Source organism: Lobosporangium transversale (assembly GCF_002105155.1).
Source record: "Lobosporangium transversale strain NRRL 3116 chromosome Unknown BCR41scaffold_12, whole genome shotgun sequence".
Classification (NCBI taxonomy): Eukaryota; Fungi; Mortierellomycota; class Mortierellomycetes; order Mortierellales; family Mortierellaceae; genus Lobosporangium; species Lobosporangium transversale.
This window is the reverse complement of record NW_019028990.1, coordinates 576,828-598,834: the sequence shown is the minus strand read 5'-3', so window position 1 is coordinate 598,834 and position 22,007 is coordinate 576,828. Positions and strand designations below refer to the sequence as shown.

The 22,007-nt window shown below is 42.2% G+C and overlaps 7 protein-coding genes across 7 annotated transcripts; 3 read left to right on the top strand and 4 right to left on the bottom strand.

Annotated features, from left to right (window-relative positions):
• The first annotated feature begins 85 nt into the window (after positions 1-85).
• On the top strand, positions 86-1,620 carry BCR41DRAFT_334827 (hypothetical protein). The gene is made up of 3 exons (XM_022021956.1): positions 86-428; positions 561-1,287; positions 1,391-1,620. The coding sequence occupies exons 1-3, from the start codon at positions 151-153 to the stop codon at positions 1,523-1,525; spliced, it is 1,140 nt and encodes a 379-aa protein (XP_021882883.1). The 5' UTR covers positions 86-150; the 3' UTR covers positions 1,526-1,620.
• Positions 1,621-1,638: 18 nt separating this feature from the next.
• On the bottom strand, positions 1,639-3,043 carry BCR41DRAFT_303538 (hypothetical protein; the record flags this gene model as incomplete). Its single annotated transcript, XM_022020719.1, has 3 exons — positions 1,639-2,187; positions 2,301-2,634; positions 2,769-3,043. Coding segments are annotated over 3 exons (1,158 nt in total), but the record flags the coding sequence as incomplete, so codon positions are not given.
• Positions 3,044-3,300: 257 nt separating this feature from the next.
• BCR41DRAFT_29043 (translation machinery-associated protein 22) lies at positions 3,301-4,753 on the bottom strand. The gene is made up of 6 exons (XM_022020344.1): positions 4,557-4,753; positions 4,275-4,406; positions 4,017-4,144; positions 3,841-3,878; positions 3,676-3,754; positions 3,301-3,579 (listed from the first exon to the last, which is right to left on the bottom strand). The coding sequence occupies exons 2-6, from the start codon at positions 4,388-4,390 to the stop codon at positions 3,377-3,379; spliced, it is 564 nt and encodes a 187-aa protein (XP_021882881.1). The 5' UTR covers positions 4,391-4,406; positions 4,557-4,753; the 3' UTR covers positions 3,301-3,376.
• BCR41DRAFT_421001 (hypothetical protein) lies at positions 4,537-6,725 on the top strand. The gene is made up of 3 exons (XM_022029972.1): positions 4,537-5,108; positions 5,222-5,515; positions 5,644-6,725. The coding sequence occupies exons 1-3, from the start codon at positions 4,558-4,560 to the stop codon at positions 6,641-6,643; spliced, it is 1,845 nt and encodes a 614-aa protein (XP_021882880.1). The 5' UTR covers positions 4,537-4,557; the 3' UTR covers positions 6,644-6,725.
• Positions 6,726-7,798: 1,073 nt separating this feature from the next.
• BCR41DRAFT_350763 (P-loop containing nucleoside triphosphate hydrolase protein) lies at positions 7,799-10,340 on the bottom strand. The gene is made up of 4 exons (XM_022023682.1): positions 10,041-10,340; positions 9,739-9,908; positions 8,407-9,647; positions 7,799-8,291 (listed from the first exon to the last, which is right to left on the bottom strand). The coding sequence occupies exons 1-4, from the start codon at positions 10,293-10,295 to the stop codon at positions 7,810-7,812; spliced, it is 2,148 nt and encodes a 715-aa protein (XP_021882879.1). The 5' UTR covers positions 10,296-10,340; the 3' UTR covers positions 7,799-7,809.
• Positions 10,341-10,566: 226 nt separating this feature from the next.
• Positions 10,567-10,936, top strand: BCR41DRAFT_350762 (hypothetical protein). Its single transcript, XM_022023681.1, has one exon. It carries the CDS (start codon positions 10,588-10,590, stop codon positions 10,780-10,782), a length of 195 nt encoding a protein of 64 aa, XP_021882878.1. The 5' UTR covers positions 10,567-10,587; the 3' UTR covers positions 10,783-10,936.
• Positions 10,937-12,956: 2,020 nt separating this feature from the next.
• BCR41DRAFT_420998 (hypothetical protein) lies at positions 12,957-14,782 on the bottom strand. Its single transcript, XM_022029971.1, has 4 exons — positions 13,930-14,782; positions 13,516-13,885; positions 13,327-13,408; positions 12,957-13,197 (listed from the first exon to the last, which is right to left on the bottom strand). Exons 1-4 carry the CDS (start codon positions 14,724-14,726, stop codon positions 12,998-13,000), a joined length of 1,449 nt encoding a protein of 482 aa, XP_021882877.1. The 5' UTR covers positions 14,727-14,782; the 3' UTR covers positions 12,957-12,997.
• Positions 14,783-22,007: the final 7,225 nt, after the last annotated feature.

Below are 22,007 nucleotides of genomic sequence, written 5' to 3'. Positions count from 1 at the left end.
GTTTTTAATATTACTGTGGCCCCTTTTTCGGTCTAATACAAACTAAAGAACAAAGAACGCGTCCGCAGCTTTAAAAGAAAAAAATAATTAATTGCGACCATCCTCAACTCATTTTAGCTTCAAGAAACGCTGATTCATTGAATTTGTATAATGATTAACCCAAAACAACCACAACAAGAAGTTGAAGAGGAGGACTACATGTCCGAAGCGTTCCTGAACAACCTAGTGCAGCAGGAGAACCAGGACGTGAAGGCCAAAAAAGCCAATATGACCTACTCTGAGCGACGACGACAAAAACAACTTGAACATATTGCTAATCTCCCTAAACCACTCCATGTACGTGAGAAAGAGGCACGTACTCAGGGCTTGCAAAAGGAGATTGGAGAGGATAACAAGGGCATGGCCATGTTACTCAAAATGGGCTTCAAGTAGGTTGTTATTTATTTCATTTTATTTTACTTTATCCTATTTTATTTGGCGATGTTATTTTCCCCATTGAGCGGTTCAACCTTTTCTGATTACATTCCTTCCTCTATCATCTTCTGCTCTCCTCCTTTTAGGAAAGGTGGGACATTAGGGGCACGTAAACAATCATCAGACAGTGAACTTGTTCCTACCTTATCACCTTCAAATCTCAACGCAGAGAATGTAGCCGCTCGTCCGGAAGCGTTAAGAGTACCGCTGGCTATTGAGATTAAACAGGGACGTGGGGGATTGGGGATGGATTCTGAGCGAAAAAGACAGGCAGAGGAAGAACTAAAGCGACATGAAGAGGAAGCACGCCTTGCATTCGATCAAGATTTCCGTGGTCAGAAGCGAGATCTATTTGATCTGGCGAAATGGACCCGTCAGCTTACAGCAGCACGAAGCATCTGTATGCGCATGGACTCTAACAGTGCAAGAAGAAAAACGGAGCGGATGGAGCCAGAAAACCAAAAGAAGGTTCCAGAAGAATCTGACCCTGCTGCTGATATAGAGCATAATCAAAGGAGACGATCTAATCCTTTCTGGTGGATTGATGATTCTGTATCGGATGAAATTCTTGGTACATCAATGATGGGGCCTGGCGCTCATGTAGAGAATGAGCAAGATCAAGGAGTGACACCTGAACTAATGACGTCAGAACTTGGTGACGACGAGAGAAGGGGAAACGATCTCAGCCACGGAGTAGAGAAACGGATAAAACTAGATCCGTTACAAAGTGCCGAAATATATGAAGACGTGGTCCAAGAAGAAGTCGAAGAGCCACCCAAGTGGGGAGAGCGGCCCTCATTTGCTCAGTTAGAGGTAGGGTTGTAAAGTACCTAATGGATGAGATCTTCGTTTGTATGATGACGATAGGGTTAGAGACTCATTACGCTTCACTTCCTTTGTCATCCACTGTACTTAGGTTCGTGAAAAGCTTGATAGGGTTGTGAAATACCTCCGAGACGAGTACTGTTATTGCTTCTGGTGCTCCGCACTTTATGATAGTCCCACAGATCTAAAGGAAATCTGTCCTGGGGAGTCAGAGGATGATCATTAGTCTTTTCATTATTAAGGCAAAGGCAGTGAAACCATTCTCTTCCGCCATTATTATTTATTTTATGTCATTGTTTTTATTACTATTAAAGCTGTCGTTGTTATTCTGATATTACATTACGACTCGCTTCCGCTCTCGGAATCTGAACTATATCCGGCTAGAGCGCTTAGAGCAGACTTTACGGGCACTGGTTTTTTGTCCTTGGCGCTTATAGCTAATGAGGGGTTTGGCGCTGCATTTGCGGAGGTTAATAGTGATGCTTTGATTCGTTCTTGGAGTGAAGGCACTTTTGACTCTTCCTGGAGCTGACTTTGTTGGATGCTGTTTTTATTGTGCTCTTGAGAATGACTCAAGCGACCTGGATCATATTGTTGTGTCTCAAAATTATACCCATAATCACCATAGTCATAATAGTACAGACCGTCTGCTCCAATGTATAATGTTGGCTGCGATTGTTGAGTCTCTTTCAAGTTGGTGTCATAGCGTTGTCGTTTCTCTGATTGTTCGATAATGGCTTCTTCGGAACCAGGAAGATGTTGTGCCTGCTTATAATCCCCCGATATTTTGGACTCGATAGCTTCACGCGCCATCTCCACTGCTTTTCGCTTTGCTATCGCTTGTGACCTTGGATTGGGATCTTCTGTCGCCCATCTGATGTTAAGGATCTATATAAGAAGATTGGCTCGATTTTAGCCGTTCAGCCCATATCGCTTCAGAATTAACTGCTCTAATCTTTCGACTGCAGCAGATCAGCAATCATTATTTCTTCTCGTCTTACCTCTCCATGGTCCAAAGATTGATCTGTCATGGCCACTTTAGCAAACTCTGCATTCAGTCGGCTCTGATACGTTACAAATGCGACCCCCTTATCCTTCAAAATTTTGATGCGTTCAATTTCTCCCCATGCTTTGAAATGTTTTTCAACAATGGCTTGCATATCTGGTGATATATGTATCTTTCCCACATAGAGTGTTTTGGTGTCGGATAGCATAGATCCCACACCACCTCGATCCTCCCGATGTTCTTCATATCGCTCACGTCCAAAAACATCTAGTCCAGACTCAACATGATCCTGACGTGTCGGTAGCCTATGCAGCCATGCACAATCTTCTCTAATGATAAATGGTGTCGGTGAAAAAAAGACATAAGTCATGTAAAGCAATAAAGCGACAGAGTGAGTCATACTCTATAGTTGTTTGCAAACTAAGATCTTTTCCTTTTTTTTTTTTTTTTTTTTTTTACTTACCCATGAGGGCAGCATCCTTTAGCAAAGAAGGCACAAAAATATGCATTAGGGTTGTAGGTCCCTTTGGTGGTCCCAGAATCCTTAATAGGATCACACCGATACTGCGCTTTGCTTTTGCTGTTTAAGCCCTGAGATCGACTATCACCTCCACTCCATCGGTCGTAGTAGATATTATAAGTCTGTCCCGACTGCTGTTTATCTCTTGCAGAGGGATGAGGGCCGATTACTTTATCCTTGGCGACTTGCCTTCTTGCGGGTCGCGACATTCGGACTTGTTAAAAAAAAAAAAAAAAAAAAAAAAAGGAATGTCAAATGTCAAATGTCGCTCGAAAGTTAAAATTGTCTTTGGCTGAGAAAACATGGAGTCACAGAATAAAATGCTCTTAATGAAATCTCGCCATGAAGCAATTGGTTAGGAACTGCATGAACTGTCAAGAATCGTCCCAACGCTTTTTGGAAAGTACATGTACTCCACAAGGGTGCATATTATATATAATGATAAAATGTTTAAGCTTTTTTTTTTTTTTTTTTTTTTTTCCACGACAATTGCTCTTCCGTAAAAATGTCAAGAAAAAGTTTATTTTTCTCTACTTATTTTTTTTTTTTCACTATTTGCCCTTCTTCTTGTCCTCAATCAGATCAATGTTATCTTCAGGCACAATTGGCCAGTGCTCCAGAATGAGTTCGAAAATTTCGTCCGATAGGTCGCCCTGGACTACAATCTCATCATTGCCCTGGTTATTCTTTGTAACTGATGCTCCACATGCAAATTTGTTGGCAAAAAGTTTGGCTGCTTTCTTGAGGTCGACATCTAATATTCATATTAATATAAGCGATAACATATTGTTAAGATATGGACACAAAAGAGTGAAAAGAATGAGCGAAGATTCTGAAAACCTAGGATTACCAAAGTTCTCCAGTCCAAAAACACATGTGACACATTTTCTCTTGGTCCGTTCAATTCTCTTGATCAGAACCTTGGATGCCTGTGAAAATAAATTTCAGTAAGTATAAACGTCAATATAAAACAACTATTATAATCCTACAAAAAAAAAGGTGTTTCCTTTCATACCATCTTCTTCTGCAATTGCTTTTCAATCTTGGCAGCCTCTGTTAATTAGGATTTTCGGGTGATCGAAGGAAAAAATAAAAAAAGACATAGGCAAAGCCAAATTGGATTAATAAGGACCCGATCTTGTAAGCAAGGAAGCCGCTGTAATATATGTATATATATTGGCTTCTGCCTACCTTTTGCCCTCTTCTTGTCTTCTTCTGGCTTGCTCTCGCCGAGTGATGTGGACGCTAATTGATCCTCCAAAGTATTATACAAAATAGCATACAGCACTTTATCGTTTCTGCTCAACCATTCTTTACATCTGATAATAGATAAAAGTTCCAGAGAGTTAAAAAAAAATCAATAACAATGTCATGATGAGACGAAACATTTGTTTAGATATTGGAAAAAAAAAAAAAAAAAAAAGTGCAGATGATGCCTTCAGCATTTACTTTTCCAGAGTAGGTCCAAACTCGCAGTACTCTGGTGGCAATGAGCAGAAACCACAGTATGGAACCTCGCGGGGCTTAACATGTTCACTTGAAGGTGCGTCTGGGCTATCTGCCATAGAGAAGTATTTGTGTCTGTATGAGTTGGTGGTGTAGCGAGTATTGCAAATGAATAAGAATGAAATGTAAAAAAAGGGTTGTTTTTTTGGATGTTAAAAGCAGTCCGGAACATATCCGTCAAGGAAAGGTATTCCATGTAAATTGCTCAGCCTTTTTTCTTTGCACCATGAATTCCGCTCCAGGACCAGGACTACCAGGACCACCGGGGCCGCCGGGGCCGCCCTACTTCAATAGTGGCTACTCTTCTGGCGGGCTACCAGGACAACCAATGCCAATGTCCATGCCCATGCCCATGCCCATGCCCATGCCCATGCCAGTGTCAGGTGGAGGGCCTATGGCAGGACCGTTTGGACATCCACCACCTCCTCCTCCCGGAACATTTCATCCACCCCCTCCAAACTTACTGCCGCCAGGATGGACTGAGCATAAGGCGCCTGACGGCATGGCATATTACTATAACTCGGCCTCCGGACAGAGCTCATGGATCAGACCTACGATGGGTCCTCCTTTACCACAGGGACCAGCACCCTCCGGAATACCACCCCCACCTGGTGTGTCTTATTATCCACCTAACAGTCAGCAACCATTGTATCCGCCGGGCGTTGCCCCCCCGCCTGCATCTATAGAACCAAGTAAACCAGCAGAGACTAATGCTGGCGATGGCAATGGAAAAGCAAAAAAATCCAAAAAGGTCAAAAAAGAAAAGGCGATTAAAAAGTAAGGAATGCTTTTTGTCATGAATGTTGACGATAGATCAACAACAAATTATATAGTATTGCTAACTTGTTTTTTTTTTTTTTTTTTTTTTTTTTTTCTCATCTCTTTCCCAGGACACAGGTGTTGGAGTCTCCATGGTTCATTGTTGTGACCAATCTGGAAAACATTTTTTTCTATAACAAGGAAACCAAGATCTCTATATGGGTGCCTAATCCTGAGTTGGAGCAGATTCTCGTCAAAATGGGACAAGCCGAAACAGAGAAGTTGGAAGCAGAACGGAAAGCGCAAGCAGAGGAGGAGCAGCGGCTTTTGACACTCAAGCGACCCAATGATGGCGGTGTTGATGGCTCTGGAGGCGAGAAGAAGTTGAAAAACGGAGCGGATGACCAAGCAGCAGCCGGCACAGAGTATGTTTTTTTTTTTTTTTTTTTTTTTTTTTTTTTTTTTTTTTCGGACAATTGATTGGGAAAATAGGCTTTCATGTTTTAACACCATTTGACTCCTTATAATCAAAAATACTCTGGTTCATTTCTAGGATGACAGAAGATGATATAGCATGGCAGTTGGCAGCGATGGAAGGCGAAATGGATGAAGGTGATCCAGATCAACATATGGCAAGTCAAGATGAAGGAGGCGATGAAGAAGAAGAAGAAGATGAAGCTTTGGAGCAGCGGCTCCGTATGCTTCAGCAAGGAGCTGAGTCATCAGCAGGAACGGCACACCCATCTGCGTCCGAACGGCAGGCACATACGAGAATGGAGATCTCGCCTGACAATATTCAGGAAAGAGAGATGGCCTATTTGGAGATGATGCGTGATCGTGGGGTCACTCCATATGACACGTGGGAAAAGGCATCTGCTAAAATTGAACGAGACCCACGCATGTATCTCATTCCGGAAAGAAAGGTTCGTGAAGCCTTGTTTGAGAGTTTTTGTGTAATCCGGGCTAAGGAACTCAGAGAGGCCAAGGAAAAAGAGGCGAAAGAAAAGGAGGAGGAAGAGAGAAAAGAAAGAGAAAAGAAGGGAAGAGATCGACAATCTTCTCATCAATCCAGTTCGCATTCCACAACGACCACAACTTCGTCAAGTTCTACAAAGCCTGAGGATATATATAGGCGACTGGTGGAAGAGTATACTACAAAGACATCCACTTGGCTGGATTTTATGACGAAATACAGAGTGGACCCGCGGTTCCTGGGTTTAAAGCCAGGGTCCTTGCGAGAATCGATTTTCCGTCAATATTTATCAGATTTAAAGAAGGGAAAGATACCAGATAAATCTCGATCACACTCTTCAGACAGAGATAAGGATAAGCAAAGGGATAAAGACCGAGATAGGGGCAGAGATCGAGATAAGGACAGGAGTCGAGATAGGGATAGAGATCGAGACAAGGACAGGAGTCGAGATAAGGACAGAGGGCGGGATAGGGAAAGAGATCGAGACAAGGACAGAGACAGAGATAGAGACAGGGACAGAGACAGAGATAGAGGCCGAGACCGAGATAGGGACAGAGATCGAGGTAGGGACAGGGATTGAGATAGGGGTAAAACAGCGGCAAAAAGAAAGCTCATAGACAAGGATAGTGACGATGAATGATCAATCAGGGTCTTAGACTGGCAAAAAAAAAAAAAAAAAAAAAAAAAAAACTCCAAATTAAAAGTCTTCAACGATAATACGTTGGCCGAGATATTCTTTTCAACTGCCAAGAAGTCATCACTATCCAGTAATTTGCACCTTCAACTGCAGACGTTTTATCTTTCCTATATGTTTCCTTACCACTTTTCTTGTATCTGCATCAATTATAATAACTATAAATTATTGTAGTTGTTGGTTTATTGAGAGAGATAGTTTTAGATTAAAACGATATTGCGTATTTTGGGTCTCTAGGCGAACTCGTCCTTGCCCTTGTAGTTTCTTTTATTATTATTTACTTGTCATTGCGTGCACTAAACAATCTCTCTTTCTCATATTCCATTCGTATATGATATATCAAAATGCCTAAACAATCACAATAATGCTCTATGGCCTTCACTGTACATTCGAGTCCAAGTGTAGGACTCTTAGGACATAAAAGAGCACAAAAGAAAGTGGCGCTCGGATAAGATCAAGGTTATATTGCGGCACTGTACTCCGAACAGCTGGGGCTTCGTCTTTACGGCACCCAACACATGGTGCCTATGACCTGTCTCCTGATTTGCCGAGGGGAATGTGTTGAAATACAGAAAGCCATCAACGTTGAAGAAGAATTTAAAAAGCAAATAGTGCAGTTGATTGTCTGCACGTCAGAAACTGATGTGGAAATTGAAAAAAGAAGACAAGGACAGGGGTAGAGACGCATGCCCGCTTTCAGATTCTCGCCCAGAACCCTCCTAGGAGATTCAACGCTACGGAGAAGGAGGTAATCGAAGACTTCACGAGCCTGTTGCGAGAAACCAGACAAGACATTTTATACGGGCATAAAAACCTATCTTTTTTAGAATGGAGTAAGATTAGGGGTTGATTGATCGTGATCGGCGACGTGATGCAGTTGGATTTTCAGCTGCATTGAGTATGCAAATCGAGCTATTCAAAAGTACGGCCAAGACTTTCTCCAGCCAAATTAATAAAGTATAATATGCTTAATAGAGTTTATTAGATAGTAGATGAAATGCCAGAAATGCTTTTTTTTTTTTTTTTTTTTTTTTTTTTTTGCTTGGTTTTCTCTATGCAGTCTTTTGTCTCTTTCCATTCTTGTTTCCACCTCCAAAACTGAACTTCTTGAGTGGGTCGTTCTTTTTACCACCTCCATGAGCACCCTTGCCCTTGTTCTGCCGAGCTTTCCTTACAGAGTTTTGAGGCTTCTTCTTGTATGTCACTGGTCCCAGACCCAGAGAAGTCTCTCCAACCTTTTCTGTAGACACTGCCTGTACCCTGGGCATCATATATTCGGGGACATGCTTCATATGGGGCTGTACCCGTGTTGGGTGTAGTGTCTTGTCATGACGCAAAAACTCTAAGTCCTTGGGCTTGTCTTCAAAATGAGCTCGAAGTTTCTCAGAATTAAGCATCTCTGCCTTGAGTTCCTTCAAGCGGGCTTCACGAATCGAACTCTTAGTGATAGCGCGCATGGCATCATCCATACGATACCTAAAGCCTGCAAGCTGTTGCATAGGAATGGTATAAGGATTGATTATGCATCCTGCAGCTATTGACCATTTAGGTAAATGAATTAATAAATAGCAGATTGACAATTAGTATTCATCTCAATCAACAATCATTTACTTGTGAGCTGACATTACTTTCATGATAGACAAGCATACCAGTTTGTTGCTTCATAACCCGATTGAAGACAGCCTCGTCATTGCCTTGCAAATGAGCCCAACCTCCACCTCCAGCAATTTGACTAGCCTTGAGGGCCTTTTCCTTTTGCTCTGCTGTGACTACAAAGCTCAAGCTAGTACCCATTTGACCACCACGGGCCGTACGTCCCACACGATGTGTATATGATTTTGCTGTTGGTGGGAAATCAAAGTTGACGACTGCAGCGACATTCACAAAGTCAATACCGCGCGAGACACCATATTCCTGATCCTTCTTGGGTCCCAGCTTCTTTTTGGATTTTGTTGATCCAGTAGCATTTGTAGTTGACTCAGACTTTGCATCTTCTTCAGGTTGTTTCCGCTTCTTAGAGCTAGTGGTTGACTTTTCACCCATTTCTTCAAGCGCAGTCGCTTCATCCTCATCCTCATCATTATCACTTGCTCTCATCATAACCTCCATCTCATCCTCACTTCCATCAAGATCCTCGCCGTCTAGTCCATCTAATTCCATCTCAATCTCACCTTCTGGAATATTATCTTCTTCTCCCTCCTCCTCTTTATCGTCTTCGCCTTCATCTTGCTCATCCCCATCCTCCTCTTCTCCTTCCTTAATTACCTTAATAGACTCGTCTTCCTCCTTCTCGCCTTCCTCCTTCTCGCCCTTGAGTCCACTCTCATCCGTGGCAATCATGTAATCATATTTTCCTTTGTTGAATTCTTCCACGATATGTACACGCGAGTTCAAAGGAAGTTCCGAGTTCAAAACTACACTGGGGATCGAGAACTGCTCCAAGAACAATTTCAGGCGGTAGCAACGTTCAATGTCATTCACAAAGATGATGCATTTGCCCTTCAGTAACTTGAGCTTCAACAATACATATAGAATCAAGTATTTGTCTGTCTCTGTGCAGACCGTGTAGAGTTGTTTCAAATTGTCCCAGGATGAATCCATTGTTTTGTCCTCCATCTTCAAGACTGCTGGTGAACGTAGAACCAATTGTTTGAGTGAATCGACATCATCTCCCAATGTAGCTGACATAAGAAAACTCTGATAAATCTTTGGAAGGAACGTCAATAGTTCCTTGACATCCTCCTGATAATCGTAATTGCAGACTAGATCTGCCTCGTCAATGACTAATGTTTGGAAATGTGTTTTCAGATCCACAGCATTTATCTTTAATTGTGCAAGGATCCTGGAGGGTGTTGCAACAATAATATCGGGCTGTGTCGCCAATAGAGGCCTAGGGGAAAGAGGGAAAAAAAATGAATCTGAGTTGTGAGATAAATGTAATAAAGATTGGCAATATGTGGTCAAATGAATAAGAAGCTTACTGTTGAACTTTGTCATTCTGTTTTCCAGCAATGTTGAGCACATTCACAGCACGGCCACAGAAGAGGAGAATGTTGTTGGTAAAGGCTGTGACTTGTCCTGCTAATTCAACAGTAGGCACAAGGACCAGTCCTCGAGTTGCAGTAGTTTCAGGGGAGTTGGTGGGTAAGGCCTAAAAACGACTCAAGGTATTACATTGCATATAGCAATATATATTGTTAATATTGATCTTTGAGCAGAGTAACCCTTGATTGATGTAATTAGTCAAATAAAAACGAGACAAAATAATTTAACAAAACCATACATCTTTGGCAGCTAAAATCTTATGAATAAGCGGCAGCATAAAGGCAGCTGTTTTTCCGCTTCCTGTCCTTGCTTTGGCTAAAATATCTTTGCCAGCCAAAGCAAGCGGGATAGACTTTGCCTGTACAGGTGTAGGTTTTGTAAAGTTGAGTTTCGCGAGACCTCGCAGAAGCCTGTCGTCCAATCCAAGGTCTGCAAATGTAATATTTGTATCAACGTTATCAGCGCTAAACTCAGTGGTGTCGTTGTCTGCCATTGCCGTTTGGAATATGAAAAAGGTAGGTAGGAAGCCAAAAAAAAAAAAAAAAAAAGAAAAAAAAAAGAAAAAAAGCAAAGCTGCTGTGAAGAATGAACCCTTGTGTTGAAAGGTTCATTCTTTTTTTTTTTTTTTTTTTTTTTTTTAAATGTACACAAAAAAAAACTGTATATACATTAAGGGGTGTAGGTGGCTTGAGGCTGTGGTCAGACATCTCAATTGACGAACATTGCCCCAAATTGTTTTTTTTTTTACATATTCCTTCTCCACTTCGGTAATTTTCATTGCAGCTATGCCAGACCTCGACACCACCAGCGTATTGAGCGATGACTTAACAGTGTCGGATCTTGGCTTCAAGCTGTTAGGCGCTACTGCCCCAGAAGCAACGCCCCCCAATCCGGTCGATTTAGCAACTATTGGCTCTGATCATGGGAGCCTATTGCTGACTCCGACGGTGTTACAGAAAATAATGATAATCAATCTTTGAAAGCTATCGAAATTGATATGTCAGATATTTTGAATGATAAGAATTCGAGACCTCGATTGCGGCAAAGAATTATTACATGCAAATCGCATTGGCGTACGGATTTGCCCTCAAGACTCGCTCTTGTTCAGCCAAGTTCATACATTTGGCATGTGCCTATGGTGGTAAGTACCGAACCAACCTCATTACTGATGGTAAAGATCTGATTCGTCAGAATGTAGGCTCGAAACTTAATGATTGCCCTTTTTTCATCCATGTCACACGGCAAGGCGAATCATTCAAGCCCAATAACATTTGCTTGTACACAACCACGCGCTCGGTGATCTTCATACCAGTCTTATCGCTCAACGAAGGCCTGAAGAAGATAATAAGTGGATTCTCGATTGTTATCATTACGGCGTCAAACCCAAAGAGATTGTCCAGCTATATCAGGCCCAACCTTGGGGTAGTATTCTAACTACTTGTGATATACAGAACCTAGTTATGCTGCAAGATCGAAAAGATCGCGGGGGCTTCGGCTCTTTTCCAGGCGCGATGCAGGACCTAGCAACCAACAAGTGGTTCTATGACGTCGCCTATGATGAGAATAATACCCTTTCTACGCTCTTTGTCATGAGCCCAGAGCCCAAGGAGATCTTCGAAAAGTACCAGTCATTTTGAGCACGTCGACGAGATGCTTGAAACAAATGCAATCAAGAGATGATTTTTTTTTTGCTTCTGATTGTGAGCGCTAGCCTGTCAATAAAACTATGTCAAATATAATGCTCCAGGGTCAAATGGCCGTCATCTCAATTGAGCATCAAGCCACTGTTTGTGTATGATTTTTCTTTTTTGAGGCTTGTGTTGTGTCACGTGGAGATCAAAATTGGCTTTATTCTTATCCCTTAGGGTGAATCTATTTGACAACCCCCCCCTAATTTAGCAGTCACACCGGCTTATTTGGCAACCCAGGTCTTCAATTTTCACTTTTTTGTTATTTGACAACCCGGGTTGTCAAAAAAAGAAGAAAAATTGTCTTTTTCAACCTGTCACATGACAAGTCTTCACCCTCTTGTACTTATGGAGGACCTTTCTCAGCTGGATTTCTAAAATGGTGGCAACACTCCATTATCATGACTGTGGTTATAGCTTCTTCTGTCTCTCTTTTTTTTCCTTTCCGCGTCTTACGCATGCGCCATCAAGCGTCGCATAACCACTCCGAATTTATGCATGCTTATTTATCCAAAAAAACCCCTTAGTGCATGTTACCCGTATAGGCACATTTTCTATAAAAGCAAACCCTTGTTTTAGAAATCAGTTGTAATAAAAAACCTCGTAACCAAAAAAAAAAAGTTTGTTATTTGATGGAAGCTTTTAGATTGCTGGAGGGATTTCATGTTGCTGAGGGATAGCAATAGAAACGATTTTCACATAATAATCTTGCCAATAAAAAAGGGTTGTCAAATAATAGTGAGCTTGGGGTTGTCAAATTAGATATTTTACTATTTGGCAACCCCGGGTTGTCACGCAAAGAAAAAAAATTGAGAAAAATAATTAAGGGGGGGGTTGTCAAATAAGAGTGACAACCCGGGTTGTCAAATAGATTAATTCTATCCCTTAAACCGTAAGGCATATTTGCCCTTATAAAAATGCCGTAGTGGACCAATGTAACATTTATGGTGGTACATTATATATTTTTTGAGTAACCTTCGAATGTATTGCAGGCTTTGCAGCCAATAGCGCCTTTCAAATGTTAAATAAGTTTGCCTGTAATAAGCCCGTCATCAAAAATAAAAGCCACAAAATCAATTCAATAATCATTTTAGAATAGGAATATATTGGGCTCTGCTTTACGAGAATGGCGATAAAAAGAATGAATGAGTTGCCAAGCCGATGTAATTTTTTGCGTACTTTCGATCTGGCTTAGGAAAGGGGTGACCGTGACTTAATAACTTTTCGAGAAAACTAAATACAGTACATTGTGGGTAGAATAAGGTTATAAGGGCATATTTGCCCTTATTACGGTTCAAGGGATAGTCCGTCCTATTAAAACGCATTAATATAGTCCGTCCCATTAAAAAACGAGACATTCCATCTATTGTAAAAAGAAGAAATGTATTAGAACACAGAAATAAATAAATAAATAAATAAATTAACCAAGAAAAAAAAGTACTATCAAACCAATTTTTTTAAGACGAAGGCCTTTCTGGACCTAGTCATGTTTGTAGTAGATTGTGTCCTACTGTTGTTGTCGGCTTGTCTCTCCCCCTCCTCCTGGACCCAGCAAAGGCCCTTTCGGTGGTCTTGATCCCTCTACTCCTCCTCCTCCTTCATCTGAAAATTTCCTTTTTGTGGATCTGCTACTACCACCACCACTGCCACCACTGCCACCACTACCTCCACCGCCGCCACTACCGCTAGAAGCTTGGCCTTGAGTTCCTCCGTCCGGCGGCATATATATATTTTGCAGGTCGTTTTTGCTCTCTTATCTGCGACTCACAGACCCTTGCGATGTTCTCAGCACCAACAGCATCTCGATCAAAGTATGCTTTACAATTTCGGCAGTACTTGGATCGAAAAGGAACATTCTCCAATATACTGTCACAGTGAGGCCGTGGACACTTGGCAGATGTGTAGTATTCATGACAACCTACAATGGGGTAGTCTAGAGATTTTGCCTGTTCGAGCCAGATTTAATACTCGTTAAAAAAGAGACTCAAAAATTGAATGTCATTGATCAAGGGATTTTTTTTTTACCTTTTCAACAAGCTTCTTCATCAATATCCCATGCTTCGATACTTGTCCTCGGTTTGTCTTGAATGATCCTAGTCCAATACAGATCACCGCATTCGTATTGGCATCTCTTCTTCTTCCATTGCTTCCGCCCGCAAGCTTCAGAATTGCCTTGATCACATAATCAACGCATCCGTTCTGTGCTTTTCTAATATCCCAGCTATTCCGAACAAACCACCCGTCATTATAGAAATCGACAAGCGCCCTATATATAGTCTCCCTATTGTCGTCACTGGTCCCAGATCCACTGCTACTACTGGCCTCAACTCCACTGCTACTACCGGTCCCTGCTCTACTGGCCCCAACCCCACTACCAGAGAAACTACCTCCAGTACTTGATGGAGCTTGATTTAGCGCAAGCTCATATAAGCGGAATACTGTGTTAAAGTAGGCCTTGAGAATGACGGAATATTGCTTTCAATCTCTGTAATTCCTCTTCTAAGCTTTCGCCTCTCTAGCTCGCCCTGAAACTTCTTGGATGGTTTGTAAAGGTACGCTCTAGAAATCCGGAGGATCTCACGTTCGTTAGGTTCCCTTGGATCCAACTTTGCAATTGTCATCGAGTACCTCTCGCCTGGATCGATCCCAATGATAATGGTACTTTCGGGGGGAGGGCATGCTGCCTGGGTGTCATATTTAACTTCTACATTCTCGAGGAGACGGGATCTCTGCTTCCAGTTGATCTCACGCCGGGGACTGGGACTCACCGGGAACAGTGGATTTGTGCTCGATGTACCTTCTTCAGCTGCTTCTTCTCCCTCTTCGCCATCTAAGAATGGTTCATCAACTTCGAGCAAGTCAATATCGCTGATACCCAGCAAGATATCGTCATCTTCATTTCCGTCGTCGTCTCCATCATCACCACCATCACCTGCACCATGGCCTGAAGACGAGGATCCCTGCTGAGCACTTGAAGAAGCCTGGACTGCTTGAGATCTTTGAGTATCCGAAGGTTGGGCAGCTTGCGAACCTCTACCTCTTTTTTGCTTCGATGTATCATAGGCAAGAAGTGTTAGGGTAAGGCCGTTTGTAAAGAACGATGTCCGTAGTTTCCTTCTAGGGCCATCATCAGATTGCAGTCCAACGTCCTTGTATCCTTTCAAGGAAAACAGCTCCTGCAACAATATCCCCTTGTGGCTAAGGATCTTGTCCTCCGCAGCCCCCTTGGTACTCATGTTTAGTTCCAACAATTGGACTATCTCCTCTCGAACTGTTGGGTTAGACCATAATACTCATGAAGACTTTCGCATGACTCCATTGTCCGCTTGGGGGGCCTCATTGTATCGTTTATTGATTGATTGATGTGATATAGTGATGATAATATTCGTCGTATGATTGAGGCAATCTGAGTTGATTCGTTCTACAGCCTGACTAACTTGATCTTTTTCTGTACAGCTCGACGAGACTTGATTTGTCGCATCATTTGCTTGTCTTCTTGCGTTCCCTTGATGTATTTGGGTTGATAATCACTGCTAATAGAGTTTGTTGGGCCTGTTGAAACCAGAGGGAACCACAGCAACATATCATACCCAAGGTGATACAAATATCTCTGTTGGAGTGAGTGATGAACTGTGTGTGGTTCAGATGTAGTGGACATAAACGGCGAAAGAATGCATCGAAAGGATGTGAGCGGTTATGAGAGCAAGGAAGAAGGGGTTGGTATGCCTGTTCAAGTCCTTGGCAAGAGAGCATGAGTAGCAGTTGTGATCAATGGTATAGCTTCTAGACCCTATCTTCCACGTACAGCATTGCATTATTGTTGTTTTCAGACCTGGCACCAATCATGCGAGGTATTTCTTTTTCTGAGGGTTCCTTGTGTTAAACGGCCAGACAGAAAGCTTAGAAGAGATACAGACACAACGGTGAAAAAAATGTATGTGAGCAAACAGTTGCTGTGTTTATTTGTTGTCTGCATATGCCTTCTTTTATCGCGGGCTTTTTTTTTATTTGGCAAATCTTTTTCCTTTTTTGTTCGTCAATCATTGTGTGCACGAATAAGCAGCTGAAGCATCTCTTTTGTTTCTGTACATGCACAAACACATTTTGCTAAAACACAAGCCTTTTCCATTGATGCCTCCAGAAGAAATGAACAAACTTTATTTTGGCGATCACTCCATAATCAAAAATACTTCTAGGAGAGGATCAAACGCGTCGGTATTAATCTCGCTTCTGCTCTCCCTCCTTCCACAAGGCGCTGCACAATATCACCATTAACAGGGCGTCGTCTAGTAAGGAAAGGTACTAAGATAGTTCTTACTACAAGCAATAAGCGCATGCAACTACATCACTCCTATCTCCACCAATGATGCCGGAACCCGAGAGCCAACGAATATCTCTGCTTTAACGCAAAAGTGCTGGAGCTGTTGGAGCAAAGAGCATCATATGAGGCCATTCTCTGATAAAAAGAAGAAAGAAGACTTTTTTCTTTTGTTGTTACCTTTGACAAGGATGTAGCCACCTGTTTCAAATCAGTTCCTACAGACCGAGTCAAATCTACCCATGTATTCACCACAGGAGCACAAAGATATAACTTTGTGTAGAGAATCCTCATGCATATTCTGCAGTCGATTGCTCTCTATTAAAGCTCTCTATTTTTTTTATTGTTCGATGAGCTTTTCTTGCCAGAGAACAATGGAGTGGGAAAAAAAAAAAAAAAAAAAAAAAAAAAAAAACAGACTTCCTTACGTCCCCCCTCGGTATGTGTATCTGTCTGAACACGTCCTAACTGACATCCTCTCGACAATCCTCCCAAGGCTGCAGTGTTTGAATGTGTACAGGGAACAAAAGAGGTCTAGATACAGGCTCTCTTTGTGACATTGAAGGAGATCGCATGTTTCATGGCTATCGAGACAAGGTACCCCTACAGGCACAAGACAAAGGTATAACTCGGTTCAAACCCAAAGGGACGATTCTACCAATGGCCTTGTTCTGAATCCACTTGCCTATGGCACAATCCAGACGAAGAGATAGCAGCAGTCTGACGTAGATGAAGAAGATCTCAGCCAGGGATTGAAACTTTCACAAGGGTTCCTTAACACGGCGTGTTTTAAAGGCAGCCGGTGAAGACCTGACTGATGAAGACTACGCAAACATAAACTGGAAGAGGAGCCCCAAACTTCTTGAAAACGTTGGACTCATATTCCATGAGCTAGGGCGATGCTCCATAGCTTGAGCTTTATCGGCAATTCTCTTTGATGTCCTCCTTGCCTGTGGTTCTTTGGGCTTGCTTCCTTCTCCCTCATCCTCCACAGCTCGAGTCAATTCTGACTTCTTGAGGGACTCCCTTGCACTTTCAAGGAAGTTCAACAAGCTAATATTGAGTACGTCGTTTATATTCGTTTGTCTTTGATGGTAGGAACTTCTTTGACTTTAGCTAGCGAATAATCACCCTGTTCGTGATAAGACAACATGATAAGGCAACGTGATAAGTAAGGCCTAAACAACAGCAACAAGGATATGCCATTCGAGCAAAAGCCGAGAGAAGACGGTGATGAGAGGTGTTCTTTGATGCAATTATGGCAAGGTGTATTGTGGGCATCCTTAATTCTTGACCTTATCGCCGATTTTTGACTGTACGGAACCAGGATAATATTTACCCTCCGATTCCAGTACAAAGACGATATCTGGTCCAGATGGGTTCTCTTTTGGAAACAAAAAAGAGCGAGATTAACTTGGATTCATGTATTGAGTCTTTGTTACAGTGAGTATCCAATAATTCGTTCATTGTTATAATTCTGGAAGATTGAAATTAACAAAGCGGGACTGAAATACTCAAAATGTGTGCCCTTTGTGCCAGACGTAGGGGCGTCTAGCAACACACTATTAACCAATTTAACCAATCAAGGGTCATCCACTTCAAACAAGTTAATTGCTGCTATAAATGCTATTGGCTCAACGATTATTGTAAACTCCTTCTTCCTTTGATTAACGACAATTCGAGCAAACGAAGCCTCGACCGGAACAGGCTCATTGTACTCCAATATCAAGTCTTTACTATATAGTAATCTATTCATTCTTTACGGCTCGACCGAAGGTTTCCCTGATGTCGACAGTGGTTTTAATTCCTGCATCCCCTTTGTTAATACGCTTCAGAATCCTAGATTACTCATGGCATAGGTTACCAGATTCTTTATATCCTGGATCAGTGAGCGACCACACCAGGCCCTTGATTTCTTGCTTCCAAAGGCCTGCATCGGCACGTCCAATGACGCTCTCTATTATAGTGATCATTGGACGGAGACGACCACAGGACCAAGCATATAGCATCTCGATTGCTTGATCATTAAAATGGCCTCTCCGCTTTGATGCAGAGCTTGAGTGACTTTATTTCTCCAAATATCGCACAAGTGTCTTGAAGTATGTCCGGACTTTTGCTTGATTATCCCATCTAGGAAACGATACTGCACTCTTGAACCTCGAGTCATCGAGAATTTCTCGATATTCCTTGAAGCTTTGCCAGTTCTCTTAACCCAAGCAGGATCATAAATACAAAAGCCTATCCCGCAAGGAACTATGCAAATTCGTGGTAAATCCTCTGATAAGCCCTCCAATCCATGAAAGAATGCTGATAATATTGGTCGCATAGTGTCGTCGTTATTAATAAACTGGTATTTAGCCTCCCCTCCCCACATCCTGCGCCTCGTTCAAAACAACCAAAAACATAGAGTTGCTTTGATGCCGCTCCGAAAGGACCCTGATTAGATTGTCGAACCAATCTTGCAGGAGCTTGTCAAGGCAATTAAAGCCAACTCCACCAAGCAATTCTGCTACTTTTGTGAAGAACGCTAGGAATAAATCTGTCCTGGATGGAACCGAGTTTCCTCAATGGACTTCTCCAAGGACCTGTGGACACACTTGCAATAGCATCCATTGGCTAGGCGTCATTCTACCTTCGGACAAGTAAAAAGGGTAAATTGGCCGAACATACAACTAATATGATCTCATTGGCCACAGGTTGCCATCCCGTGCACGCGCACCATGGGACATTTATGTCTTTAGAGTGGAGCTGTCATCCTAGCTCCCGGTAAACGTTTTGGCGCCCTGGATGATGATAATTGATAGGTCTTCCGCAAGTGGCAAGCATCCAGATGACAAAGCATACGAGAAAGGATAATTTCCTATGCCAGCTGTCCTGGTGATAATAATATGGTTTTGGGTCTCATCATCAGACTCTCACTGGGTTCTCCACAGGATTCTTCATCTCTATCCGTTTTTACAAAACTCTTTGATAATAGTATCACAAAATCCTGCCTTTTCTTGCACACAAGATCGCATAATGATCACAGCTTTATAAAGTTCTAAATGCCCCAAGTAGAAGGGAGGACGGATTAAACCGCTCTATTTATTCGTCTAGAAGGTAAGTGGATAATGATGGCTTCATTCATAAAGAATGAACCATTGTAAAAATTTCTCAAGGAACGGGTATAATGCTTTTTTTAAAAAAAGACAAAATTTCATCCACTTGATTGCTATTCGATTTAATTCTTCAGATTCGTACCGGCTGATCCTCCTGAATATGCAGCTTCGATGTCGATTTTTATGACACGCTGTCTTACATGTTTTAAGCATTTATATGGCTTCTTGACGACCGTATTTCTGGCGGTAAGAAAGTTCTGAACTTTAAAATCGTTATATACGTCTCCTGGCACCACAAAATAGAGGAAAATATCATCACTTCCCTTCGACTTTGATCGGTCTCCCTTCGACTTTGATCGGTCTCCCTTCAAGCAGGGTCCAGTAATACAATCAATCATCTCCTTGAATGGTGCTTGCTTGATCGGATGCCCCTCTGATACTGTGACCTGAAATAGCTCGTTGGGTCCCAATGCAAAATCAATGCACGGAAATTTAGAATGTTCTGGTACAAACAACTTGCCAGCTGCTTGAGTGAGCCCTGATAATCCCTCTGAAGTCCGGATAAACACCTCTTCTGGATTTGCTGGAAATCAAGAAATCCTGTTTCGCCTGACTGGAGATCCCTAAAGGGAAATCTAATATCACCACGTCGAAATAAGTGATGAGCATAGATTTCAAACAGTGGGCCTTTATCTATATCCTCTCCGCCTTTGACAAGTCTCGCCAACACATCGACCCAAGTGTTATCTTTTATTTTGTCCATAATCTGTGATTCGACCCAACGAGATGCCCACACCAGGTAGAAGTCGAGATGGTCAGAAGTGGGGACTCTATGGAGTAAACGACTAAATTCACTCGCTTCTTTTCCCCGTGCAAAGAGCCTTAGAAGATCTGCTGGTTTCTCGAGTGTTTTAATGGCATTATTGACGCGGAATAACGCAGCCTCTTTAGCACGCTCAGTATTTTTTTGATTTTTGGATAGTACATCGGCTGGACACTGTAGAACCTGTCTTGGCACGCCCCCCAAGTAGTAAAAAAGCTCCTCCAAAAATGCTTCACTCACTACATGAAAAAACTTTACATTGGCTCTACATTCCTTAAGCTCATCCAGACTCCAGAGTGACATATGATAGTAGCTATCTGGTGTATTTTCCTTGGTGAGTTCATCGTAATGCCCATAGAGAGTTCTTGGCGATGCTGAAAATATCGTCCTGGCTTTACCTGGTTGAGGATTTTCACCACTATCAACTAAATACCACGTTTCACGTTGCTCAAGGAAATTTTTGAAATCTACTCTCTCCCCATAACGTTGGCAAGTTGTTCCTCCGTAGGCATAACATTCGGTATTCTGCTTCTCATGGAAAATAATAATCGGTGGATTTTCCTCATCGTGTTCGGCAAGGAGGCGGATGGCAAAATAGACCAAAAAGGCTGACTTCCCAATTCCAGGCGTTCCAGTGACAAAGAGTCGGTTCAAACGAGTTACTTCATGAGGGGTACTTAATTCGGATGTAATATGGTCATAAAGCTCTTTATACTCATCTCTGATATAAAGATGCCTTGTTCCGGCAACAGGGAAGATACGACCCTCAGGGGCAGTCAATATTTTGGAATCCTTGATACCACCAGAATTTCGGAGCTCGCGAGCCACGCTAATAATGCTGCAGTAAATACTATCTCCTGATAACCCCTCCTCCATGTACAAAAGCAGCTTGACCCTCTCTTTCGAGTTTAGACGCGAGATGGCAGGGCTACCATTCACTATCCCTTTCGTTACAAGCCCTGCTTCTGTAATCGCATCCATAAGAGGATCTCTACTTATACTTGGACGAGCTTTTTTAGAGGGTGACTCTGATAAAGGAGATAGAGTGATCAAAGTCAATATTTTTGATTTCTGCACTGCACATCACTCTGAATTGATCAATAACCAGGTTCTCAGCCAAACTCACCAGAATCTCCATCTTGTTTTCTTTTCTGAGCTAAGTATCAAAAGCGAATAATGAGAAAGAACGTTGAGTTATCAAGACACAAACCAAATGGTGATATCATGCACATGGCCGTTTAAGATATAAACCAAGCTTCATCAGCTGGAAATATCAACAATCAGTCCATCAAGAGCCAAAGATATACCTCGCTGTGGTGGCTTGACAAAAACATGGATAGTTTTCCTTGGAAGTTCAGAATTAAGTATCTCCCAAAGCTCCATTGACGCGATTGTGAGAGCCTCTTTTGACTCGATTCCTGACTCAAAGATGACCTCACCTTTGTCAGGGATGGAGACCTTGTAGAGGGTGAGCTGGTCAGCGTCAATATCCTTAAATGCATTGGCTTTCTCTGCTTTGATGGCTTGCTTGAGCATCCCGACCGATTTATCGCAGAAAATCTCTACTGGGAACGACGTTGCTTCTCCCTCAACAACGCAGTTCAGCTGCAGCAGCAGTGGGATGGCGCGCTTTTTTCGTTGTGGGTGTTGGTTTTCTCTTTTTCGTTTATTGAGTGTGGAGGCATCCTCAGGCTTATTTGCAGCCATGTTTTTTTGTGCTTGGCTCTCTGTGGAATCATTTGCAGCCATGTTTTTTTGTGTTGAGCTCCTTGTGGTGGCCATTGAAAATTAAGATGAGTGAGACTGAGTGTGGTTGAAATGCAGGGAGAATGATGGCTAAATAGGCAAAAGTATATTCTTACTCTTTCACCCGTGGTCACGGTATGGAAACAATAATGAAAAATGTGTAAGGCAAAAAAAAAAGAAGGAAAGGAAAAGAAAGGCAATAAATGAAGGCTTGGAATGAATAAAAGAGGTAAGTGGTGAAATATGAAAAAGGTGGCGAAAATGAAGTGGAGCAAAGGAAAGAAAGGAGCAACTGATAAATTTGTTCCTTTATTTCAAGGTTAGGCTTTGCGTGAGAAAATATTTTTTTCAAATCAGCCACGTGCCATTTTCTGGGTCATTGTGACGTGACAATCCTTAGTGCTCAGATAAACGTTTGTTCACACTCTACTTGCTCATTCCTCTGCTTACAACTGCTCCCCAGGAGGACTGAAATGATCATTGAAGAGGACATTTGAAAAGGATTATAAATTTGAATTTGCCACATGTCAAC